Genomic DNA, 14874 nt, shown 5'->3' with positions numbered 1-14874 from the left:
CTGCCAACTGCCATCAGGTCCCCTAGGGAGAAAGGCATTGTGATCTGACCCAGAACCAGACTAAAGTTCTTCATGCCAAGTCATGGGGATGGAGGCTTAGGGGGGAGGCTGCAGCAGGCAGAGTGTGGTGAGTTGGGAGCAATGGCCTCAAAGTAGGACAAGTCCATAGGCCAGAGCCATCCTACCCAGATGTCTCTGCTTTACCCTCCCCCATCCCCCTGGTTGTTTTGAAGCTTTTATGTGTAGTGCTCATCTAACAGCATAGCTTACCTGGAAGACGTCCAAGTGTGCTCTTACTTCATTCTTTTGCAACCTTCCCACCCCTTGATGAACCTCCAGTGATTGGCTACAAGGGAGCTCAATTTCTTCCACTGAGCTGGGCAACACTGGGGCAATCTCATGGGGGTAGCAATCTCCAATCCCTGACCTCCAATGCTCTCAGCTCCACTTTGCCTTTTAAGAAGTTCCCTAAAATACATTCTCAGAATTCTAGTCTACATAAGGGTTAGATTCCCTCCAGTTGTTGTGTATAAATCATACCAAACTTTCAATACATTTCAAAGCCTGCCCCTCTAAATGAATCTACTGAGGCAGTGGATCCAGTGGTTAAAAGCAATGGGCTCTGGAGTCACACTACTGGAGTGGAATCCCACCTCTGCCCCTTGCTATGAGACCCTGGGTAGAAGACTTTATTTTTCAGTGCCGTGGTGTTTTCATCTCATAAGAGTACCTACTCCCTTAGGGTTGTTGAAAATTCAATGTGTTAACACATATAAAGTAACCTGGAAAATGTTCATTATATATTACCTAACACTCTGATTCCCTTTGTGAAGTAAAAGGTCAGTTAGCTCTTTGGCTAATCTGCAACTTCTGGTGTAACGCTGAGCATTCAGGAAACTCTCAGTAAAGGAAACTTACAAAATTATGACAAAGGGTTAACATTTATAATAAATAAAGAGCTCATGCCAATCAATTAGAAAGATGAATTCACTTTTACTTTTTTGGTTTTGTGATACAGAAGTCCCCTAGAAATCATTGCATCCAACCCTCTCAGGTAAGAAGATGGAGGCCTAGAGAGGGAAGTATTTTCCTAAGGTCCTATAGTAAATTAAGTCACCAAGTCAGAAATAGAACACTGGGGATCTGATTTCTCCAGTCCAGGGTATTTCTTTGGTTAACTGATCAATCAAGCTTGATTTAAGAATGTGGTCTTCTAGATTAGCTCAGAACATTTAGAGTCTTAGAACTAGAGTTTGGAAGAGATGCAACTCTCTTAATCCTAATAAGTCTCCTAACTGGTATCACTCTGCTAAGGCTAATAATCTGAATAATAACCCTTTACATGTATGTTTTCCATGGCCCACAAAGAAACATATTCCTTATCATAGTTGCTCCTTCCAAACATTCTCACTAGACTCACAGGGAAACTGAGGTCTAGGGAGGGGAAGTGGCTTGTCCGAGGTAATCAATCCAGTCACGTGAACCCCTCTTCTATGTTTACAGTTTTGTCCTCATGGCCCTGCCAAGAGGCAGAAAGATAAATTTAGCAGCAGGAAATCTGAGATAGGAGCTTAGCGGGTTTTTGACAAGGTCTGAAAGGGTAAACTTGGGGTCCAGGCTTGAAAACCCAACTTAAAACTACCTGAAACTAGCTGTGTGTGTGTGTGTGTATGTGTGTGTGTGTGTGTGTGTGTATGTGTGTGTTTTAACCACTGTTATCAATTCTGATCCCCAGAAGTAGGAAAACTAAACAAGCTTTATGGAAAGGCCTCAGCCCTGGCTCTTCTCAATCAAACCTGTCTCTCCAGTCATGTCTCTCTTTAGACCCCTGTGGTTAAATTGTGCCAGCTGACTCACTAGGCCCCCAAACTTACTGTGTACTTTTTTGCCTCTGGGCCTTTGCTCAGCCTGGAATGCCTTCTCTTCCCTTCCATTCTCAGTGAAACCTGACTCACTCTTCAAGGCCAGGCTCAATGCTCACCTCCTCTGAGAAGCCTTGGCTTTGGTTCCCACATTGCCTATATGCTTCTGCTTATCTGAGCAAGTATCCATCTTTCACCGGTCTACTTTCCTACTAGACTGTGAGCTCCTTAAGGATGGGGACTGGATCTCAGTTATCTGTGATCTGTTTCCAGGTGTCCAGCTCAGGCCCTGGCACAGAGGAGACTTGCTCAATCTACATCTCTCTGCCCTAGATGAGATGAACATGTGTACAAATAATCCCCATTCAACAAGGTAAATTTTATAAAAGAGAGCTATGCAGGGAACTGGGTGGGGGAACTAACTTGGTCTGAAGGTAGAAGGTGGTAGTAGGATCTAGAAAGTTTCTCAACCCTGAACGGGGCAGAACAGAAAGAACAAAAGAATGAAGTCCCCATCCCCCAAAAAAAGTTCCAATTAACTGGTTACAGAAAAAATTGTTCACTCAGTATCAGAGACTCACTCAAGACCAAGAGCTGAGTCACAAATTCTAATTTGGGGTTAGCTCTATGGAGGAAAAGCATAAAGTGTGACTACCTGAGGCCCACAGATCCTGACCATCCTCCCAAAGTATGGAGTGTATGGGAGAATCTCATTAAAAGCAGTATCAAGACAGTACCGATGGGTATCAAAATCACAAATGGGGTCTTCTTATTGGTAATTCTTGGAGTGTGTGGGTGTGAATGCATTTGTGTTAGGGTGAGGAGGGGAGATTGCATGCTTACAGGTCAGGTGCCTATATGTGAATATCAGGCCTTCTGCGGCAGCAGCCTAGGATCCACTTCCTTCTTGGCCACTGCCCTGGCCCACCATCCCCCCACTACTTTCAGCCCCATGCCTGGGGCCGAAGGTTTGCTCTATCCTAGTCCTAGGAGTAGCCCTCCACAGACCATAGTCACTCAGGGAGAAGAGCAGCTAGATCGTTATGGGTGGTATTGCCTGTGGAGGCTACAGAAAAAGTAGGATCACTAAGACAGAGCATGGAAGTCCTGAAATATTTCAGAAGAGCTTTAGTTCCTGTCATCCCACTCCTCTTCACCTTGTGACAGTCCTCTGAGGGAAATAGGAGGGACTTCAATTTCATTTTGGTGAGGAGGCTATTGAAGCCCAGAGGAGCTAAAAGCCTTGTTCAAAGTGCCACAGCAAACCAGCCCTACTTTATACACCAGTTGGGAGGTAAGAGATACAATCTCTATCATCCAGTTCATTCAAAACTGGACTAGACCATGTTAGAGAGACTTCTAAAGTGCTAGGGAACTGCCCTTTGGGCCAGTGTTCCACAAAGACAGGTCAGAATGGATGATAGATAATGAGATATAGAAATCATGTTATCCCCAATTCCCATACACTTTAGTGAACAGTTTGAGTGACCACCTATTCCAAGAAAACTTTCCAGAGAGCCTAAAGAATGGATTTGGGCTTGTGTTAACTCCTATCTATTTTTCCTTCTGTTTCACCTACCTGTTCTCCTAGAGATTTTTTCTTCCATCGCTAGTTATCCAACACACGACACACGGCTCTCTTGCATTTAGACCCCCAAAGCAGGTCCAGAGAGTGGCATCAAGCAGGGAGCCTGGAGGCACTCGTTGCTTCCCTGGGAAGGCTGGGGAAGTACCCTTGGTAAGAGGGGGTGTGTGCCCGCTGTTGAAATATCAGCTGCCAAAGAAGTTCCTGAGTCACCCAGAGCCTTTTCTCTTCAGGCCAACCATGTGTTCGCCTTGCCCCAAAGGTCAGAACTAATATTAACAAGCTACTGCAGAATGGGGAAATGAAAACCAGCAATGTAAACAGGCAAGATCTGGATTTCCTTAGGGCTGGTTCAGATTGGTCTTCAGTGTAAATCAGCATGATCCCCTACTGGAAAGTGATTTGGCAATATGAAGCAAGAGCAATAAAAATGTTCATTTCCTTTGTCCTAATTATTCCACTCTGGGGACTCAATCCTAAGCCAATAACCACCAAAACATGGAAAAGCTTAAAGCACCAACATCTTAATTTTAATTGCAGGGCTATTTTCTGATGGCAACAACTGGAATGTAGCCTTTAAGTCCTCCAGGAGGAAAAGCGTCTCTTTGGGCCTTTTTTGCAGACACTGAGAATGATGGTTTTAAGGCTATGGAATTCTGGGGGAAAAGTAATTATGCCACAGTTCTGGGTGAGGAACCTAAGGATGCGAAGTTATGCTTTTCCCTGGACATTGGGCATGTCTATTATTTCTATTTTTATGTTATCAAAAACAAGTCACTAACCTGTTGATGCTCTTGCTATTGCCCTTTATTTGTTCATTCATTCAACAAATATTTATTAACTCCTAATATGTGTTATGCGCTATATTAGGGGATGGGGCTAACAAGATGAATCAGATATGGTCATTGCTCTCAAGCTGTTAGCAGTCTAGTGACAGAAATAGAAATCAGTGGTAGCTGTGCATTGTAAGTGCTGTGACAGAATGGACCATAGGGTGGTGTGGGGGCCCAGAGGAAAAGATCTAACTGGGGAGGTTAGAAAAAACTTACTCAGGAAAGTATTCCTTGGGCTGATTAAGACAGGGGTTGAATCCTGGCTCTACTGCTTCTGTGATACTGGGGTGAAGTCACTGAACCTCTCTTACTTAGCCTCAATGCCCCTTACAGTGTTGCCCTGATAATGAAATGAGATAATGCATATGGAAGAGCCATGGGTTATATTGGAAGACAGTGCTGCTCTGGAACTTGGGTAGCCCACTTAAACTCTCTTGGCCTTGACCTTAATCATCTGAGAAATGGAGCAAAGAGACAGCACCTGTCAGGCCACATCCTAAGGGATGCCATAAGGCCCAAGACAAATAATGACTACAGGGTGGGCTTGATACAGCTTCCCCATCCCCCTCCCCCAGCCCAATAAAGCCAGAGGCCCTCTTCTAAATCTTACTCCGTTAGAGTGCTTCTTTTTTTCCCTCATTTTCCCCGTGGTTTATTGAAAAGGTTCAATACTCACTATTCTGCAGCCTGCCACCGCCCAATATGTTTTGGGATCTTTCCATATCACTACACATAGAACATTTCATTATTCCCCCCCTTTTTTAAAAAAAATATTTTATATTGGAGTATAGTTGATCTACAATGTTGTGTAAGTTTCAGGTGTACAGCAAAATACATCATATACTGTTTATTCTTTTTCAGATTTTTTCCCATATAGGTTATTACAGAGTATTAAGTTCCCTGTGTTGTATAGTAGGTCCTTGTTGTTTCTCTATTTTATATATTGTAGTGTGTATATGCATTAAAAAATTGAGGTAAATTTGAACATAAAATTAACAATTTTAAAGTGTACGATTAAGTGGTATTTAGTACATTTTGCAAAGATATCATTTATATGAAATATCAAAAATAGGTAAACCCACAGGAACAGAAAGCAAATTGATGCCATAAAGGTGCTGGCAGTGGAGGGCATAGGGACTAACTGCTTAATGCGTAATGGGTATGTGTTTCCCTTTGGGGTGATGTTTTGGAACTAGGTAGAGGTGATGGTTCCTCATTCCTTTTATTATTATTATTTTTAATTATGGTAAAATATACATAACATAAAAATTTACCATTTTAAACATTTTTAATTAAGATTCTTTTGGCACAAAAGCATATAGATCAATGGAACAGAATAGAAAGCCTGGATATAAACCCACACACCTACTTTCAATTAATCTTGGACAAAGGAGGCAAGAACTTACAACGGAGAAAAGACAGTCTCTACAGCAAGTGGTGCTGGGAAAGCTGGACAGCCTTATGTAAATCAATGAAGTTAGAAGACTCACACCATACATGAAAATAAATTCAAAATGGTTTAAAGACTTTCAGACATAACTCCTGGTAATATCGTCTTAGATCAGTCTCCCAAGGCAAAAGCAATAAAGCAAATAAACAAATGGGACCTAATCAAACTTAAAAGCTTTTGCACAACAAAGGAAACCATAAACAAAACGAAAAGATGACCTAAGGACTGGGAGAAAGTATTTGCAAACGATGACCGACGACCAGCAAGATCTTAATTTCCAAAATGGAGTGCGTTTCTTATTGCTCCCTCCTCCGGCCGCAAAGTTCCCTTCGCGCATTCCCCCTCCCACATTTACAAGCGGGGTTACGCCAGCCGCTCCCTAGTCGCTGGGTGCCGCAGCCCTCCTCGTACTCAGGGTTGCAGTCTGAACACTGGGGGCGGGGCTTCGGTCGCTGCGCGGTTCCGCTTAAGGTTCCGCCACTTAAAAAGTGGTAAAATCTCGTTTGTAAGTAATCGAAAGCACCAAGGGGACTTTTCAGCAGAGCAGAAACGCACTCAGACTCAGGCACGTAATCCATTGTTGGGTGGTAGGGACAGGAACCCAACCACTGGCCTTCCTCCCACTATTCATTGCCCCTAAGCGACCACACCGCCCCCTGCAGCTTCCGCTTCTCCCGCCAATGAAAACTGAAGGGCTTGAATCCCCGCCCCATGTGTGTCCGACGCTTTGGCGGCACGCACAAGAACGCCTGCGCAAGTGCGCGCGCGGAAGGCCAGGCCTGGCGGACTTCGTTTTCGGTTTTTTGCTCGCGCCTACGTGGGGCGCGGGCTTAAAGGCATTGCAGTTAGCTGTCAGCATGTTGCGCGTGGTGAGCTGGAACATCAATGGGATTCGGAGCCCCGTGCAAGGGGTGGGATACGAGGAACCCAGCAATTGTACCGCCATGGCCATGGGGCGCATTTTGGACAAGCTGGATGCTGACATCGTCTGTCTTCAGGAGACCAAAGTAACCAGTGAGCGCTCAATAATTCAGGATCCCTACCACACTTTCCCTTTTCCGCTAACTTTTGCTCTCTGCTCCATATCATTTCACTTTCCCATTTCTCTATCCTTAGAGTCCTCCCCTTAGAGCCCGTCTGGAATCCCGATCCCCCCTCTGTATTTCGCACTCCAGCTATATCTCCTAATTCCGACATCATCTCCTGGCCTCAGCAGAACCATAATTCCCTCCCCCTTGCAATCTCCATCTTCTTTCAGATCCTCTAATTCCTGCTCATTCTCCTAACACAGCTCAGTCCCCCAAATTTCCTCCCGCCACACACTTTCCATCTCCCACTCCCAAGTCAGACACCCCCAATTCCCCTTTTCTGACCCCAGTTCATATCCTTTAATTCTCACACCATCTTTGCCCCCAGTTTAGACTCCCTAATTTCCTCCTTTTTAAACTTCTGTCTCAGATCCCCAGTTCCCCTTATCTCTACCGCCATCTCTCCTCCCCAGCTGAGAGCTTCTCATCATTTCTACCTCATGTCCTACCCCAAACTTAGACCCTCTAATTCCCTCTCCCCCACAGCTCAATCCCCTGATTCCTTCCCTCTCCCACCCATCTCCCTCTAAGACCCATTACCTACTTTCCCTCCATCCTCAGTTCAAATCCTTGAATTCCCTCTCCTACCTCCTACTCCCAGCTCAGATTCCCAGTTCTCTCTCCCATATGTCCATTTCCCACCCCCAACTTCCTCCAGCCACCTAGTCACCTAGCCTCCTCCCACGTAATTCTTCACCTCCCATTCAGTAGTCTTCCCCTTTCTCGTAATTCTGATAACAATTCCCTCTCTAGTCCCCACTCTTTTAGCTTCTCTTCTTATCATAGATACTTGATATTCCCTTCTACCCTGGCTCTGATGTGTGCAAGAAATTAGCCTATAGCTGTAATTCCAAGCCTTTCTGTGTCCTGGGTCCTAGTTTTATCTCTGATGTAATCTTACATGTTTTTTTTTTTCCAGGGGATGTGCTGACAGAGCCCCTGGCTATCATTGAGGGCTGTAACTCCTATTTCAGCTTCAGCCGCAACCGTAGTGGCTATTCTGGTAAATGGGGCTTTCTGGGGACTTTAAAGTGATGGAGACAGGTGGGAAAGGGTTTTCAATATTTAATGAGAAGGTAATAAGAAATGTAGGCTTTTCATCCACAGAGCTAAAGCCATATCAGGTTATATGAAGGATAGTTTTTATGTATAATATTGGATCTCAGAAACACAGTAGTGTGATGGTTAGTTGTATGAGCTCTGGAGCCAGACTGCCTGAGTTTGGATCCTAACTCACTTCCTAGCTGCGTACCCTCTGGCAAGCTACTTAACCTCTTTATGCCTCAAATTCCTCAGTTGGAAAATGGGGATAATGTGTACTTCTTAGGGCTATTACAAGGACTAAACTAATCCATGTGATAATAATAATAGCTAACATTTTCTGAGCACCTACCATGTAAAGCACTTAGAATATTAGCTGTTATTAATCTGCAGCTTTTCTAGATGAAGGAACTGAAACTCCAGGGTTTGAGTAGAGTTGCCTCAGGCATCCATGGCCCTTGAGTTGGGGGAGTCATCAAGAGAGCCGCACTTGATGAAGATGAGTCGGGTGACCTGTGCAGGGGCAATAGGCTGTTGGCTGCCAGGCCTGCTCAGAGTACCCTCTCTGTCTCCAGGTGTAGCCACCTTCTGTAAGGACAGTGCTACCCCAGTGGCTGCTGAAGAAGGCCTGAGTGGCCTATTTGCCACTCAGAATGGGGACGTGGGTTGCTACGGAAACATGGATGACTTCACCCAAGAGGAGCTTCGAGCTCTGGATAGTGAGGGCCGGGCCCTCCTCACACAACACAAGATCTGGTAATAGCCCACATCCGCCTGTCACCGAGCATCGCTGGTTCAACTCTGTGAATGTGGTGATTCTAAGGCTTGCCTTATAAACATGCATTCACCATGGAAAACTTCCCAAACTTGCCTTTCCTAGACTTCAGTCCTGGCAAGGCAACCTGCTATGTGACCCTGAACAAATCATATTCTCTTCTGAGCCTTGAGTTCTCTATTTCTATGGTGGGGCGGGGGGAGAGGGAGCCTGGCCGGGAGGACTAGCTCTCTTTTTTACCACAGGTGCCTCAGAAGCAAGTTAGCCAACTTTACTGCCCCAGGTTGCTCTCTTTCTGTGTCCTATCTTTGTGAATGGCAGGACCATCACCTGGTTTACCTGAGTGTCATCCTAGATGTAGTCAGTCCTCAAGTCCTGTGTATGCCAGCTTGTTCATGTCTCTCTATCCCTTTCTTTCACTTCCATCCCACAGACAATCATTAAGTGGAAGCCACATGGTGTGGGGAGGGGAAGGGTGGCTTGAAAGTGACCCCTTTTTTGGGGGCCGGTTCTATTCTCCCCAGCACATGGGAAGGGAAGGAGAAGACCTTGACCCTAATCAACGTGTACTGCCCCCATGCGGACCCTGGGAAGCCTGAGCGGCTCGCCTTTAAGATGCGCTTCTATCGCTTGCTGCAGATCCGAGCAGAAGCCCTCCTGGCAGCTGGCAGGTACTGCAAACCTGGGCAGCAAGGCTTCCTTGAGCTTGTCCCGGGTGCCCAGCCCCGTGTCAAGGTCCACTGAGAGGGATATGGGATCTTTGTCTTTTGAGTTCATTTACAGCCTAGTTGTAGACACCAGCATGCCCACCAGAATAGGCCCTGCTGTCTATAAGAGCTGTGGGGACCAGGTAAAATAACACAAATATGGGTTTTGTACTCAGATACCTCTGAGCACCTATCCCAGCTCCTCCTTTTACTCACTGTGAGCCCGAAGGCTAGTGTTGCCTCTATTTTCTCTTTTGTAAAATAAGTGTATGAATCCCTACCTCAGAGTATAGTTTTAAGGATGAAATGAGATGAGGAAGGTAACGTACTTGGGAACAAATGAAAAGTCTTATCCCAGGGAGGGACAGGAAAGTGAGGGTAGGTTGGCGTAATCGAGGGATGCTTCCTAGAGGGAGTGGTACCTGAGCTCATCTTTGAAGGACCAGAAAGATGCCATTAGGTAGAGATAAGTGAGACAATCATGTCAAACAGGGAACAGGGTTACCTTTGGAGATCAGAATTGGGTTGGTCAGTTGTAAAAGGCGTCAAGGTTATACTGAAATTGGAGAGGCAGGCTATTATGACTTGCCGTTGGATCCCATCTTGACCTCTATATGTCAGGTGGCCTATCTGAGATCTTGGGCCCAGGAGAAAGTAGATGGGCCAGGACTACTGCTTCCCTTTCTGGACATTCATTTTATGTTTTTCAGCCATGTTATCATTCTGGGGGACCTGAATACAGCTCACCGCCCCATTGACCACTGGGATGCAGTCAACCTGGTAAGGCTCCCTCTAGGCCTTTGACCTCACTCCTGACTATGGTTCTGTTTAGCCAGCCAATCAATGCTGGTTTTTTGGCCCAGGGGCAAGCTTCCTTCATGGAAAAGCAGAGCTTAGTTTGAAATTCTATTCTCAAAGCACTGAGGATTGTGCTGTGGACTCAGCTAGTAGTCAGTTCTGGCTCGACCCCTCAGAGCTTTCAGCATGGTGGTGGGGTATGGACACATGACCAGTCAATTATAGAATGGTGTTTTCAGGGCTGAGGCAGAGACAGCAGCCCAGGAGGTTAGGAGAGCCCGGAAATAGGATTCGGGCCAGCCAGGACATCGGGGGAGATATCTTAAAATGGTTGAATCTTAAAAGATGAGTAGAACAGAGCTTTGGGGTGGGGAGCAAAGAATTCTAGCATGATGAGCAAAGGCTGCAAGGTGAGAATTCGGCTGGTGTGCATTGGGAACTACAAGTCCCATTCTTGTTAGGGGGTGACAGAGAAGGAAGGTGAGTAGCAGGAGATGGGGCTGGAGAGTTTCAGTCAGATTTCAAGGGCCTGGAACTCCACATTGCCTTGATCATTTCCCTAATATACTATGTTTCCTGCTCATGGACCTTCAACACCTCCCTTTTACCTTTGTGATGCAGAGAAAACACACAGGCCTGGCATTCAAAACTCTTTCTTGTCTGTGCCCAGTCTCTGTTTCCATCCTCAGCACCGCTACACACTCCATCCACTCCAGCCAGGTCGTCTCCTCTGCCCATTGCAAAAGTTATTCTCATTTTGGCTTTTCTCACTGTCCCCTGAATTGGTAGGCATCCCCTCCCTCTGTTTTCTTTTCTTGTATGAACCTCTCATCTCTGAGTCCCTCTAGGCCAATGGTTCTCAACCCCTGAAAGTACATTAGTACAAGGAGCTTTTACAAAAATGTCAATACCTTGGTACAACCCTAGACCAATTAAATCAGAATCTATTGGGTGTGGGGCCAGGGTAGCAGTATGTTTTAAAAGCTCCCAGGCTGATTTATTGTATATTCAGGCTTGACGACCACTGCCCTAGAATCTCCAAGTCAGTTCTCATCATAGCTTGCCTCATAAGGGGAGGGATAAGTAACTTATACTGGCACAGTCCAACTCAGCAGTAGGCTTGGCTCAAAGAAGAGGCTGTAGGAAGATTCCTTGATTAGTTTGCAGAAGAGCCACAGGAACATAGATGTGTCTCCCAGCTGGGAAAATGAGCAGAAATGGGATAATGAGAGACGTGGTGGTGGTGGTGGTGGTGGTGGTGGGGAAGGGAGTGTACACTACAGACTGCAAGCCTTCAGTCCTCCCTACCTTATTCCTTTTCCGTGTTTACTTAGTCTGTTTTTGCTGCTTCCTGTGATAGTGTTATATACCTTTATGCCTTCTCTTCTTAGTTTAGAAATATCTTAGATATCTCGAGTGCACTTCCTACATTCTTTTTTTCCCAAGGAAAGAGAACTAATAATACCAGATCACATGAGAAACACAATCTTTCCAAAATAACAGAATATGTCTACTTCCCACAAGACCAGCTCTTCTAGTCTCATCTCCCTGAATAGTACCATCGTCCTCTTGGTTGCTCCAACCAGAAGCTAGGGAATTGTGTTAGTGTTCTCCTTCTCTACCCACCTCTCCCATTCAATTGGTCAGTGAGTACTGTTGATTCTAGCTCCAAATCATTTCTTAATTTCATTTTGTCTCCTCTGGCACCACCCTAGTCTAAGTGACCATCATCTCTTGATAGTCAGTCCGGTTGCCCCTCAAGTCTTTTGGGTATACTGTCCCCTCCCTCCACAGACCCATCACAGAAGTAGTTCTCTCAATTTGTAACACCCTCTGCCTGGGTTACTCTTGCTCAGCCTTCACTTCTCAGCTCCAGATCACTTCCTGAAAGGAAGCCTTGTTGGTCCCCAAGATAAGATCATGGTCCCACTTTGTCTCTAGTATCATGCCTGGCACATAATCAGTGTTCTTTGAACATTTGTTGCATTGAATGAGTGGGTGAGTGGATTGCATGGATGATGAATTAGGGATCAGAGCCAAAGGAAGTATTCAGACCTGAAACCCTGGAGTCCCTCAGCTCAGGAAGGGGGGGTGGTCAGTGAAGGCTTTGACACACACAACAAGATAAGCCAAATAGTACCAGAGGGTTTACATGAAAAGGCAACAGGCTTCTTAACTCCTAACCTCAGCCCTACTTCCTGGAGGTAACCACTTTTAACTTGCTGTTTTCCATTCTCTTGGTGAGCAGTTCTGAGAATTGCTTTGATTAATTAACAGCAAGCTTTCAGATCTGGAATTTATGGCCCAGTGCAAGGTAGAGGTAGCCTGATGCAGAGGGGAAAAAGAAGCATGGCCTTTTAAATCAGTAAGGGTGGAAAGTGAATCTCAGCTCAGCCAGTTCTGGACTGTATGACCTTGAGCATTCTTCTTTGAAACAACCACATTTTCTTGTCTGTAAAATGAAGCAGTTAATCTAAGTCCCTTCCAGTTCTAGGCATCTAGTTCTGCCTCTTTCTTTGTCTCCTTCCCCTTTCCCCAGGAATGCTTTGAAGAGGACCCAGGTCGCAAGTGGATGGACGACTTGCTCAGTAACCTGGGGTGCCAGGCTGGTTCCCATACGGGACCCTTCATTGATAGCTACCGATACTTCCACCCAAAGCAGAAGGGGGCCTTCACCTGCTGGTCCACAGTCAGTGGCGCCCGCCATCTGAACTATGGCTCTCGGCTTGACTACGTGCTGGGGGACAGGACCCTGGTCATGGACACCTTTCAGGCCTCCTTCTTGCTGCCTGAGGTGATGGGCTCTGACCACTGCCCCGTGGGTGCAGTCTTAAGCGTGTCCTCTGTGCCGGCAAAACAGTGCCCACCTCTGTGCACCCGCTTCCTCCCTGAGTTTGCAGGCACCCAGCTCAAGATCCTTAGATTCCTAGTTCGTCTCGAACAAGATCCTGTGTTCAGGCAGTCAGCGCTGCAGCTCAGCAATCAAACACCGGTACAGATGCGCCAAAACAAAGCCCGTGTGCGCTCGACCAGGTCTCGGCCAAGTCAAGCTGGTTCCAGTAGAGGCCAAAAAAACCTGATGAGCTACTTCCAGCCATCCTCCAGTCGTCCACAAGCTTCTCCTAACTTGGAGCTTCCTAGCCTGGGCACCCTCGTGACCCCAAAGACCTCAGAAGAGGACGTGATGGCCAGTGTGGTGGAGGGGCGGGCCAAGGCTTCAGAGGCCAAGAATGAAAAGGAGGTACGGACCTCATTCTGGAAGTCTCTGCTGGGGGGGCCCTTGCCCATGCCCCTGTGTGGGGGCCACAGGGAGCCGTGTGTAATGCGAACTGTGAAGAAGCCAGGACCCAACCTGGGCCGCCACTTCTACATGTGTGCCAGGCCCCAGGGTCCTCCCACTGACCCCTCCTCCCGCTGCAGCTTCTTCCTCTGGAGCAGGCCCAACTGAACCAACCCAGGCCTAGGGATGTCTGGCATGGTTAACCTTGTACATGGTCTGAGGCCAGCTTCCTCCTAAGCTACCTCCTCCTTCCTCAAGACCTCCTCTTCCTCCTCCACCTCCTCAGGGACCCTTCCCTTTCCTCTTTTTCTTCTTCCTCCAAGGCCTCCCTTCCTCTCTTTTCTTCCTGCCTAGCTCCTCCTCACTGGTGAGCTTCTTTTGCCTTAATGCTGTGACCCAGTCCCCCACCCCACTTCCCACCTTCCTCTCAGAATTACAGAAGAACCAGTTGCCCCAGGAAGTTGTGATTTTAAACCCCTTCCTTCCTTGCTGGGAAATGTATCTGTGCCTAAATAAAGTCCGTGTCTTTGTTGTAGTGCACCATGTTATGTGGACATTTTGGATGTACTCCATAAAGCTGAGTCAGAGACGTTATCTCAGTCCCGGGTTTGCCAGCTGCCTGTAACCTGATGATATAACTTCCAGGGAGAGGGGAGGAAGGAGGAGTGGTGCTCACCATTAAGGTGCTCTGTTGAGTTGTTGGGGTTCCCCGCACTGCTGAGGTTGGATCAGCAAGGGAGGTGGGTGTGGTGGGGCAGAAAGCTCAGGTGGGCTGTGTAGCTTTAAACCAATGTTTCTCAACTGGTGTGTCTCACAGCTGCCACAAATGGGTTACAGGGTGGAAAGAAATGGGTCCCTCAACCCTAGAGTTGCCAGGCAGGACCAGGAATTGCACAAGTGTCAGGAAAGATTGCCTCCTAGACAAGTAATACCATTAATTCACCCAAGCGTGCCATGCAAATGTTTTCAGTGTGTTATGACCTAGAAAGTTTGGGAGCATTGCCTTGAACAAGTTGCTAGCTATAGCCAAGCCTCTTTCTCACCTTGGGAAACAGAACTGATAAGTCTTGTTCTGTAAGGTGCTGTAAGAAGCAAAAAGGGTAATGGATTGAGGAGGACATCCATTCTCTCTGTTGGAAAATACCCCCAGAGTTTTGGGGAACCAGTCCTTTCCTCTAGGCAGATTGGTTTGGGCTGATTCCACCTCCTGGCTTCAGAGGCTACCTGAGGCCTGAGTTTCTGGGCCTACGCATGAAGAGTCAATCCCTGGATTTTTGTTGAAACCATGGGGAAAGAGCCATTTGATATAAACCTGCCAAATGTCCTGGATCTTTGTGTAACTCACTGTGTAGTTTTGGCCTCTTCCTCTTTCTGGATCTCAGTTTCGCTATCAGTAAAATGGGACGGTCAGACCAACAGGTGATCAGTGGTTTCCTCATGGCTCTGCCACTTGTC

General features: G+C 46.6%; 1 protein-coding gene across 4 annotated transcripts; it reads left to right on the top strand.

The window, feature by feature from the left end:
- The first annotated feature begins 6487 nt into the window (after positions 1 to 6487).
- On the top strand, positions 6488 to 13959 carry APEX2 (apurinic/apyrimidinic endodeoxyribonuclease 2). Of its 4 annotated transcripts, none has more exons than XM_068534029.1 (6): positions 6488 to 6744; positions 7738 to 7821; positions 8435 to 8615; positions 9159 to 9305; positions 10052 to 10121; positions 12679 to 13959. In XM_068534029.1, exons 1-6 carry the CDS (start codon positions 6588 to 6590, stop codon positions 13585 to 13587), a joined length of 1548 nt encoding a protein of 515 aa, XP_068390130.1. In that variant the 5' UTR covers positions 6488 to 6587; the 3' UTR covers positions 13588 to 13959. The 4 variants fall into 4 exon arrangements, with proteins under 4 accessions (XP_068390130.1, XP_068390131.1, XP_068390132.1 ...); XM_068534031.1 differs by having other exon boundaries at positions 6650 to 6737; XM_068534030.1 differs by lacking the exon at positions 9159 to 9305.
- The last annotated feature ends 915 nt before the right edge of the window (positions 13960 to 14874 follow it).

This window comes from Eschrichtius robustus, chromosome X (assembly GCF_028021215.1).
Source record: "Eschrichtius robustus isolate mEscRob2 chromosome X, mEscRob2.pri, whole genome shotgun sequence".
Taxonomy (NCBI): Eukaryota; Metazoa; Chordata; class Mammalia; order Artiodactyla; family Eschrichtiidae; genus Eschrichtius; species Eschrichtius robustus.
Note: the sequence above shows the minus strand (reverse complement) of the source record. Positions and strands in the feature narration are given on the sequence as shown.